At 43.9% G+C, this 11,636-nt stretch overlaps 1 protein-coding gene across 2 annotated transcripts; it reads right to left on the bottom strand.

The window, feature by feature from the left end:
* Nucleotides 1–298: 298 nt before the first annotated feature.
* bambia (BMP and activin membrane-bound inhibitor (Xenopus laevis) homolog a) lies at nucleotides 299–6,364 on the bottom strand. Of its 2 annotated transcripts, none has more exons than XM_037079867.1 (3): nucleotides 6,247–6,364; nucleotides 2,210–2,503; nucleotides 299–1,415 (listed from the first exon to the last, which is right to left on the bottom strand). In XM_037079867.1, exons 2-3 carry the CDS (start codon nucleotides 2,451–2,453, stop codon nucleotides 997–999), a joined length of 663 nt encoding a protein of 220 aa, XP_036935762.1. In that variant the 5' UTR covers nucleotides 2,454–2,503; nucleotides 6,247–6,364; the 3' UTR covers nucleotides 299–996. The 2 variants fall into 2 exon arrangements, with proteins under 2 accessions (XP_036935762.1, XP_036935761.1); XM_037079866.1 differs by lacking the exon at nucleotides 6,247–6,364 and adding an exon at nucleotides 4,362–5,024.
* Nucleotides 6,365–11,636: the final 5,272 nt, after the last annotated feature.

Here is an 11,636-nt window from a genome sequence, read left to right on the forward strand (position 1 = left end):
GAGAGGAAAAAAGCTGATCTCTGGAAAGGGTTCAAGAACGACCGACAGATGTGACAGGTCCACCATAACACCAGGCCTCACTGCACGCCAAGACCACACCAGGGCCTGACTTTGACAAATCACACTGCAAAGGCAGGATGCTACTGTGTCTCTCTCTCCCTCTCTCTCTCTCTCTCACACACACACACACACACACACACACACACACACACACACACACACACTCTCTCTCTTCTCACACTCAAACTCTCTCACACACACACCACCATTTTTAAAAAGGAAAAAACACAAGAATGAATGATTATTTAAATAAAAAGACATTTTAATGGAAGTTTTTCTTTCACACTCACAATCAAGCTTATAGTCTGATCACAGAGAGAGATGCTGGCCATTCACCCAGGACGAGACACACACCAGTCAGTTTTATCAGACAAAAAAAATATATATATATTTTAAATCTTTACAATAAGCTTGAATCATGAAACGTACACAGAGGAGTGTGCACACCTACAGTCAAACACTGAATTTTTCTTTTACTCCTCAACAAGTTTTTTTTTTGTACCCTGGCATCAGTGTAAAATTCTTGTTTTAAGCAACGACAACTCTTTTGTTTGCTTTTTTTTCTGTTTTTTTTTGTTTTTTACAAATGTGCAAATAAGACAGATTTGGAATCCTTCAGCACGCAGTGTAAATGTCCAGGATCCTCAGGAGCAGTGACAGAGCTCTCACTCCACGTCAGTCCTGCCCGCTCAAGTTTAAATACAGCCCCTCGTTGCTTTGCCTTTCATTTTCAAGTAAAGTGCTCCTCTAGCAAAAACCACACGGCATCAGATCAGTCTCGCATTTTTTTTGTCACTGGTTTTTCAAAAAAAACAAAAAACAAAAAAAAACAAACCCAAAAGTCCAAAGGACGAAAAAGATGGGAATGTCTTCTAAAGTGGAAAAGCATAAGCCGCAGTCCTGGCTGTTTGTGGGGAGGTGACAGTCCAGCAGGAATCATACAAACTCCAGCTTGCCGTGGCCGCTGTACATTCCCCAGTGCACCAGAGACAGGATCTTGTCATTGCCCAGGTCCGCCTGCCTCATCTTGTCGCAGGTCAGGCAACAGTTCTCATGGCCCGTCACGGGCACCATGCACTCCAGGTCCAGCTTGGCCACGTGGCCCTTCTTGGTGTGGTGGCCGTGGAAGCTGTAGTGGAGCCGGGACAGCATCTGTTGCCTCTGGTCCTGCAGGCGCTTGTTCTCGCTGCGCAGCATTCGCAGCGCCAGCATAATGAGCAGCACCAGGATGAGGCCGCCGGCGATGGGGACGGCAATCACCGCGGCGCGGAACCAAACCTCCTTGGCCGACGCTAGCTCCTGAACCCGGGTCACGAGGTTCCTGTTGTTGCTGTCCGGCTGGTAACGGCTGAGATCTGCACACAGAATGAACCACAAGTTTAACTGCATGCTCCACGGCCATCTTGGAATGGATGTATGGCTGTTTGTAGCTTAATGAGAAGCTTTCACAGTCATGGCTTTAACCACCAAGAAAATGAGACAAACCAACAAGAGCGAGGAAGTGGAAGAGGGCAGCAGGGGCAAAAACAAATGAGTCACCTTGTCCTGACTGAGAGCCAGATATTAATTTGAGCGAATAAACTATGGTCTGCCCTGGTCAGGGCCACAGAGAATCCCCTGAGGACGGCTCCCCTTCCTCTCCATCTCTCTAAGCACCTTTTCATAACTCTATGAGCTAATACTGCGGCCCAACACGCAGACTTGTCAGGGAATATTCATTCTACAAGGCACATTCCTACTCAGTGGGAAAATTACATGGTGCACACATAATAAAAAAAGAGAATATATCTGATCTCTTTCCAAGTGCTTAAGGTAAACTGGCTGCTCCCTGCCTTCCCAGGCACAGAGCTGGAGCCCATTAAAAAGTCAAATGAAGTCCTGTAGAGCTGAGAAGTAGAGAAACAAGTAGGTGGGGGTAAGGGTGGCCTGCACGTCCATAAAGCAAAGTGTTTGAAGAACCCTACAGTTCAACATATTGCCTCTGGAGCCGGAACAGGAAAGAGCAAAATATTGAATATTTACTGAGGAGGAATCGTAAAATCCCCCCACAGAGTCCAATCGTTTTAAAACCCGCTAAAGAGAATGTTATGTTTCAGTTTCAGTAAAAACAAACAGCGAGTGCTTCAGCTCTGGGAGCTTTCTTCTTTACCTGTCGAGTCCCTGGTGTGCGCCATGTCGTGTAGGCCTCTGTAGTTGCACATGTCTTCGTGGCAGCACTCCAACGTCGACACAGCGGCCCCGCTGAGGGCGTCTGCGCCCCTAGAGGTGCTGCTGCTGCTGCAGACATCCGCTGCGTTTGTGATGGGGTCCAAACACCCGTGGGTGAGCGGAGAGTTTGCATTGAGCGGGTCCAGAACCTTGGTGAAGCAGGCGTTCAGTTCTGATTTGCACATGTATCCTGTGGCTACGCAGTGTGGCGCGTCACAGTAACACCGTATTTCTCCTGGAAATGCAAAAGAGGAAGAGTCAGAGAAACGTATGCCAACATTACATGTATTTATAGCTTCAATGCAAAACTTCATACATTCACTTAGGCTTTAATCAAAACACAGCTTGAACTTATATGAGCAGTGTGTCAGGTCCCTCAAGGCTCCATGTTAAGATTCAATGGGTTGCCAAATACAATTCAGCTTCCAGAAAGTAGCACTTTTTTTTTTCTTTGTCTTGTTTGTTTTTCTCCCTACTTTTCACTCATTTCGTATGAATGGATATCCAATGACAAAACAGCTTCTACTACGAAGACCTAATCCTTTTCAAACGCAGTCTGTGGTCTGCTGTGTTGTTAGTTTCAACGTGTTTGCTCACCTATGCCCTGCAATAAATAAATAGCCAGGTTACTATAAAGACCACAAGGGAGTAGTCACTTTTTTTGCATCAATTCAGCAAATATGCCTTCATTTAAGAGCCTCCCATGCAAAGCGGTCCTTTTTGTGTGTAATATAAAACAGGAACCCTGTAGCTTATAATTAGTGGTTTGTTTGCCAAAGCCATTTTTTTTTCGACCCAATAGGAAACTCGTATATGGGGGCTGGGGCAGCCGTGCAGGAGTCTCCTTTCCCCTAGTTTGCACGCAAAGCTTCAACTTCTGGTCGGGAGCAGCGGCGGCGACGGGACGGGGAGGAGGAGGAGGAGGAGGAGGAGGGGGGCGATGAGGTTCCATCTAAAGAGCTCCCAGGAACCTTATCATTACGGCTGCCCTGCTTTTACACGGGCCCACTCATTACCTCAGCCGTGGCTTCTTCTTATTTTAAGACAGAAATCTGAGGCCAGGGACCTGCCCTTGGACAATACATGTTACAGTTAAAGTTGTGTATTTTTAGCCAAATAATATAGGATATTCTGCATGATGGGGGGGGGGGGGGGAATATGAGCAAGTAGCTCCATAAACAAGGCGGTAAAAAGTGAACCAAAAGTTTTTGCCTTGTGTTTTCCCGTCTGCTGAAATCATAAACTGGGCAAAACTAAAACTAGCGAGAGAGTGTGAAACTTTTGAGAGACAAACTCCTGTCCTGTCAGTGCCACGGCCACTGTGAATGCACCAACTGGCAGTGCAGGAGCACGTTCATCAGATCAGTATTTTCCCTGTGAATGATTGGAGCAGCAGGGCCCTGGCAGGTCATTTGGAGAATATTTCATTAGAAAGGAGAGGCCCCTTTGTGGCTTGAGGGGGAGAGAGAGAGAGAAACAGGCCGAGCACTGCGGCTGCTCTCCTCTGTGCACGGCAGCTTCAAAAACTAAGTTCAACATGAGATGATGTTGTTCTTTTTTTTTTTTTTTTTAACTGAAACATGCCAGCCAAAATGAGAAAGGATTTGTACTGAAGAGTTTGGATGTTGAAGTCAGGAGTTTTAAATGGGGGGAAACTACAGGGAAAGCCTTCAAAAAGGAAAAAAAGAAAAGAAAAAGAAAGAAAGCCATCAATTGCGGTTGGGATCATTTTAGTGTGTTTCCACTGAGGTTATTTCAGGATTTGATTTTAAAGAATAAAAGAACTATGCCGAGAGTAAATTGGATTAAGTCGAAACACTGAATCACTCGATTTAATAAGTTTGTCATGGAAAGAAGTGCGGTTCTCTCCACACACGTCAGGTTGCTGGTTTATTCCTGTTAAATGTTACATTTGTGTTGCTAAAGGTAGTATATTTAGACGATCACTGGCTGGTCGGCTTTAAACGCTCTCAGTCTGGGAGCCTTGAGTGAGCCTGAGTAAGTTCGGTCGTGTTTCGCCGCAGCCGAACACTGCTCATCCTGTTTCCGAACAACTTCACAAACATGCCCGGCCAGGAGACCCGAGCCCGTACCTTTAGTCAGAAGAACAGCCATGGCGCAGAGTTCCATTTGTAGCCAAATGGAAATTATACTGGACTGGCGATCCATTTACACCAGATTGCTGCGCAAAAAAAGGGGAAAAAACCCAGAAAAGAAAAGGGTGTCCTCGTATATCCAGAAACAGCGGCGGCACAGTCCGCTGGGCGAAGAGCTGGACGACAAAAAAGACTTACATGGAGCTAAGGCGAAAAATGAGGCATTCCTGCGCTGCGACGACGGCTCCGACAATCCTTACTGGATCCACAGCGGAACAAAACTCAGCCCGAATTGTTTCCTCTCCCGCATGGAGACGGGAAAAGTCCGCAAATGTGTTTTTAAAAGCGGTCCGACATAACTGGGGATGCGAAACAGCGTCTTCCTCTTCTTCTTCTTTTTCTCCTTCAAGCCGAAGTAGGGGGAAAAGGCGAACCAAAGAGGGGGAGAAAGACCGTGAGAATGGATATAAAGTTGTCACCGCCGGTCCTCCTCTGCCTCTGGAAGCAGCCGGTCACGGTAAAGCATCACTTTTGTAAGTCCTGGACGGAGAAATGTTTGCAACAAAAAAAGGGACGAACGGTTCCGCTGGACCGAGAACTGCACGCATACTCCGGACGGACGAGGTTTAACACAAGAAATAGCTGTGGTCTGTCGGAGCTCCGCCCCCTCGGCTCTGATTGGCCAGACCGCGGAGCGAGAGAGAGAGAGAAAGGCAGTTCAGAAGACGTACCGCTACGCACTGGTGCAGCTTTTCAAAATAAGACGAGGCAAGTTTATTTGTACAGCCAAACTCCGTGTCAGCCGCAGAGGCAGTTTAGGTAACAGAAACATCCGTAAACATCATGAAATAAAATAATTAACAGTAAAATCTAATAAGTTGATAGAAAAAATTATATAAGAGTATGACCAAGAACATAAATGTGATTAGTTGGGGTTTAAAAACAAGGTAGCCCACGTTTTGTATAATAAAATTTAAAAAAAATAAAAAATAAAATATTCAGATGGAAAGTTTTGTTGGTCGTGAGTGCAGGAGTGCAAGTCTCACTCTGTTGAGCCAGTACAGTTACATTGGTTCTGTTTAACCCAGATGACAAATGACAAGATAGTATTATTTGATCTGTTAATTTAGTAGACCTCTGTCGCCACTCAGAGTTATCCAGAATTATAGGCTACCTCTGCTTAATGTGCCCAAGAAAACACAAATATTACCTACTCTGTGATTCTCAGCTGTGTGTTGACTTGATGTATTTGCAAGAATGTCTCCCTCGCAACATTAGGTTCATTGCTCTGGACATTTTTAATCATAAATCATTTTTATTGATGATTTATTTATTGATTGATTATTATTTTATTTTTTTTCCTATTATTTTTTTGTACCCGTGTTCCGGTTTCATTCCCTCTGTCACTCTCCAGCTTGATGGTTCAGATCAGGCCGACGTGAACACAAACCTCAACTCACCGATTCACACTGATAGTGTCACCTGAGTGCACAGACATAGTGGTGATAGTTCAGACTTTGAGATCACTATTACCTCACTGTTTTATTACTGGGATATTATATATGTAGATATTTTAACCTGTGCGCGAGCAGATGCACGGTTTAGATACGTGTTTTAATGTGACATCAACTTTAAAAACGTCCCTGTGGTGAGTGTCTCACTTGTGCATTTACACAGAGCGGTGACGCAATCCGTGGCTTCGTGACAAAAAGCAAGAAAAAGCACAACCCCCCGCAATAATAATAATAATAATAATAATAATAATAATAATAATAATAATAATAATACAGCTCTCATGTGTGTAATGTGTGAGTCCACTCATTACATGTTCATATGAGTGTGTCTGCGCTGAGTGAAGCCAGGCCGGCCGGTGAGCAGCTACCTGCAGTGTCATCCTGCGAGCAGCCACGTTGACGCCGCCGCTCGACCGCTTCCCTTCAGGCTACCAGACTGCTGCTGCTGCCGCCGCCGCTGGGAGGAGGAGGAGGAGGAGGAGGAGGAGGAGGAGGAGGAGCGGACAGCCGCCTGGAGAAATTAGCAATCCAAAAAGGCACATGGCGCCACCGAGACGACACAGACGCGCGCACACTCACAGAGAGACACGCGCACACACAATTGCTTTCTAACAAAGTGGTGCGCGATCTGTGTCAGTGCCATCAGCAAAAATGTATACTCTACAAATGCAGCGTCACTGAAGCCACATATGTATTTCATATTTGTATCATTTTATTTTTATTTCGATCTATTGAGCATGTTGGGGAAGAGTAACAGTGTCATTAGGAGAGATGACCCGGCGTGTCTTCAGAGCTCATACCTGTGTGAAAAGAGTGAAACGCACAGGGCTTCACCGTGCCCAGCAGACAACAGGATGAGGAGGATACTGCTCCAGGGAACACAGAGAGAGAGAAAAAAAACCTGCTCACTACAATTACCGTAATTATCTGCAATTCCACAGCGGCGCCAGGCCACGACTGGTCGTGACATCATTCATGCTGAGGGACAGCATGAAAGGCTGGGAGTCCGATGCAAGTACTGGTTTTACGCAGGATTACTGGTCGTGATCGTGAGCGACGGCCTCTGCTAAAAAAGTCTTCCTCGGTTTCTGTGATACTGGGTGGAACTGTCTCCTCTCACCCACAGGTAGACCGAGGGGCCCCTGGGCCCCCACCTGGCTGCATGGCATCAAGTGAGGCTCTCTGTGAGTGTGGCTGCTAAACGATCTGATAGTAACAGCAGCATTTGACATAAAACGTTAAAAGATAATCAGACTTTACTAATCTGAGGGTGGAACCTTCATCTGTGCTCAGCTCTTCATCAGACTTTCAGTGGATAGTTCAACATCACCATCTGGTGGTCAGAGACGGCCTGGTAGGGGCCAGTCCCTCCAGGAAGGTGCAATGTTTCGATCACACTGATCAATAAATGTTTTGCTATTTCAACTTAATTTTTCTTTTTTTTTAAGTACGGCAAACATCATAGTTTCCTGCGAGTTTTACCAATCGTCGCAGTCCCCCGCCATAGTACCAAGCTCATATTGCCTTGTATCTGGTTGTAAATACAGGGACATTTGGCTTTTACAAATGAAAATTACTGCTAAAAGGCTGTGCAATGCATATCCCTGATGTCCCGTTTCACCATCGATTGACAAAAACGTCAAAAAAAAAAAAAAAAAGAAAATGCACGGATGCCTGAGAAGACAGATCACCATCTTGGAGGCTGTCGCTAAAATGTCAGAATACGGTGTGCGAGCTTTGTTCACAATGCCAAGTTGGGTGTGTGATGGGATCAAAAGGTGGAGAGCGCGCGTGTGTCAGGACACAACAGTAAACGTTTCCATGTTATCTCTACACCTTCAGTTAGGGATTGTGGGTTTTGCGTCAAAAAAGACATCATCGGGGGTTAATTTGTCGTAAGCTCCCTCCAGAGTGACAGGAAGCGTCCTACAACAGACCTCCTCAGGCTGGAGCGGCAAATCCCCGAGATAAGTCAACTCAACTTTGTGTGTTAAATAAACGAAGTGCCCCTTTAAACCCTTGTGTCTGCCCACAGAGGGAGAAGAATGTCCCTCCAACACCCCTGACATGAGCTGATGAAGCGTACCTGCGTCCATCCCAGTAAGAAAACAAAACAGTTGTGTCTGCTTTCAGAAAAGGGTGTGTGTGTGTTTGGGGGGGGGGGTTCATGTAAGTGGCCTTTTAGGGAAGGATTACACCCTGTAGGTTGTGTCTGTTTTCACACATTAGGAGACGCTCGTAGGTGTGACCTGGTGCAGACAGTAGAGGGTTTGCATAACAAAGGGCTCCCCCTTACTGCTGGGTCAACGATGGCTAGAGCTGCTGCTGAAAAATGGTGGGAGGGGAGGGGAGGAAGTGGAGGTCAAGTCTACTCAGAACTGAACCATCAGATACAAGAGGAGCTCTGCAGACGGCCTTCAAAGGCGGTCTGAGTGGTCAGAATGACTCAAACGTTCCCAGTTTGAAGATAAAAAAAACAACATGAAACCGGCTGTGTGGATGCCACGTGAGGACAGACAGGCTGACAGACAGGACTTCCTCCGACACCTCTCAGCTTCCTCTCTTTGATGTGAGAGACGAGCAGGCCGTCTCCATCCGTCCTCCCTGATCCATTCCGCCTCGCGCGAGATAAGCGGAGCGAGTGGCGTTCGCAGCAGAGAGCAGTCGTGCAGATGCGTTTACGGGAGGCGTGCGGGGGGGGGGGGACTGTTCCCAGCAGCCTTTGCATCTCAGATCTGGTGTAAGGGCTCTGCAGTCAAACGGAACCGCGCAGACTTTTTATCTCCAGCGCCAAGAGACAGGAAACTGATGGGCATCCACCTCTGTGTTGCGCTTGTTTCATGTGACAGATGAATTCAGGAGCACTCCTCTCTCCTGTCCCCCCCCCCCCCACACACACACACACACACAAACACACACACACACACAGACCCACACACACACACACACACAGATGACTTTGTAGATAATCTGTGTTTGATCTGCAGGAGTGGATCACTGATCAAGCTCTGTATCTGTGTGCTGCTCGTGTTCATCAGTGCCTGACAACATAGAAGCGTGAACTAATGATACAGCATCCTCTTTTTCCTTATTACACAAGTCTAGTTCATTTCATGCAGCTTCTCGAGCTTTTTCAGTCTCGTAGATGAAACAGTTCTGGAGGAAGGAGCCATTTTTTGGTATACAAATGGTGAAATGTGCATCTTCCATCAGTCACTATGCTAAGAAACAAGCTTTGTCTTGAACATGAGACTGGCCTTGGAACACTGGAGTTTGAGAAAATAATGTTAAAGGGTAACTTCGCCAATTTTTTCAACTTCAAGATAGTATTTTTAAAACGGTTATTAATACCACAAGATGTCAAGCAGAGCATAACGTGCACAGAATATGTAGATATGTAATATGTAATATAACGTCTATGCAGCATTATAGAGATGTAAACTATGATGTTCTCGTCGCCCACTTTCACGTGCTGGCAGTGCATCCTGGTACATGTAGGCGAGGCTGTGCAAGCAGGGAAAACTCTCTAAACTATTAACCCAAGTTTTCTCTCTCTGTCAGGACACCACACACTGGGGGTTTAATCACCTCATTTAACTACCACCATCAACACACACAAAAAAATTGTGAATTTCTCCTTTAGTAAACTTTCTTCTGAATCCTATGATTGAGTGTTCACATAGTAAACAAGGTTAAGTGATTAAAAATGGCATGCTAAGAGGAAAGAAAGGAGAGAGAACATAGAAAAAACAACATGAAAAGAAGAGAAAAATGCAATTTGTCATGCTGTATTTATATATGGAATGAAAATTTGAAATGAATAAATAAGACAGCGATACAAAGTTAAATAAGTTGAAGTAGTATATGACTGCACTGATAGTGAAATATAATTTAATATGTGGGAGCAAAGTGCTTGAATGCTCCACCTAAAGACTCATACTGAAAAAGAAACAAACAGTGGGCATCATGTTATAGATCTATTCCGAGCAGACGTTCTACACTGAACTTCCAGTAATCCTCATAAATCTGAATAGCAAGCATCAACCACATCAGTGTGCCAGCTTGTTTTGGTTAATTTTGGGCATCTTTTTTATACATTTCTTTGTCCATATGCATCATTTTACAAGCACAAATTCAGCTAAACTCTGACCTGTTTTGTCAGTATAACAAAGTGTAAAGATTTCAGGATCACAAAATACATGAAAAATGACTCTGGTGTCTGTAGAAACACAAGTCTCTGTGATGATCGCTCAAGTTATTACTGTAGGACTGTTGAATAAAAGGATGGAAAAAAAAACATTGCTCCACTTTTTATTCACATGTATAACAAAGATTTTATTATTAAAATGTGAGAAATGCATTTATAACAGTCTGTTTACAAGTGAAGTGTTTTTATCTTGGTTTTTTGTTTGTTTGTTTGTTTGTTTACACTTAAAAGTTTGAAATGTCTTCCTGGAAAAGATTTACGGTCTAATTATACCACTATTACTTATATACAATCATATACTACTAAAATTATTGTTGTTGCTTTTTAATTTATTTTTCACATGCTGCCTTTAAAATGTCCTTACTTTGTATATTTTTTGTGGTATAGGCCTATATTTCTCTTTACATTGTTGCCATTCCGTGGACAGCAAAAGGAGGAATTTCACTGGACAGGGAAACACGTTTCTTTACTGTGCTCATGACTTTAAACAGCTTGAATCTTCATTTGACAAAAAAACCCCCAAAAACCAAAAAAAAACCAAAAACAATTATGGTGCTGCCCTCTGTTGGTGTAAGGTGTTATGACCATGGACCGAGACAGGAGAGATAAAGCATTAAACAGCCACCATACATTGAGTCATATCGCTGCACTCCAGATGTTAACCTGAAATCTTGTAAAACACAAAAAATAAAACCAGCTGTTTAAAGTTAGGTCAAACATCACATGATGACATGTTATTATGTGTCATGAAATTGAATATGATTACAGCTACAGTTTTTCAAAACAGCATTTCAAAATAAAATTGTCATCGTCAGTTGGACTGCTCGTTCAATTAAACAAACAGCTATGACAAAATGTGCACTTTATGCAATAGTCTGGCATTTAAGTGATGCAGTTGCATTATTTAAGCATATATATATTTTAGAATGGAGGCTGACTTACAATAAAATCTGTCATTCATACAAATGACACTGATGTGATTATATTCCACTGACTTGCTTTACCTAACTGTTCTATGTCATCCACCGTTTGTTCGCATTAAAGACCCCAAAAAGTTTACATATAACTACAGATGATTACTGTAATGCTAAAAAACATAGTTTACACTTATGTGAAACCAGTCATAACATTTGTGTTCTGATGGTTATCATTGAAAGTCTGATTTAAGAGGCGGGGGTACAGGCATGATTTGTGACTGCACAAGTAGTCTGGAAGCCGATCCAGTCCAATGTTCAGCATATGCAAATATGACGTGGAAACTTGAAGCCACGCCTCCAGTGCACATACACTGTTATCATGATGCTGTTGAATATTATTCCTGAGCTATAAGACTCAACTAAGGTTTTCATAAAATGTTTTTTTCCCCCCCAGTCAGTAATTAAAAAAAAACAAAAAAAACAAAAAAAACCTCCATAAACCTCACATCCATATTGCAATGAATCATGGGTAGATATATCAGTGGAGTGTGCCCTGTGGACTGGGTGCATTGTGGGTTTAGGCAGCACTCAGCACCTGCAGACTTCTCTGGAAAGTGTTTGAGTCTGTACAAAC

This window comes from Acanthopagrus latus, chromosome 19 (genome assembly GCF_904848185.1).
Source record: "Acanthopagrus latus isolate v.2019 chromosome 19, fAcaLat1.1, whole genome shotgun sequence".
NCBI classification, from domain to species: Eukaryota; Metazoa; Chordata; class Actinopteri; order Spariformes; family Sparidae; genus Acanthopagrus; species Acanthopagrus latus.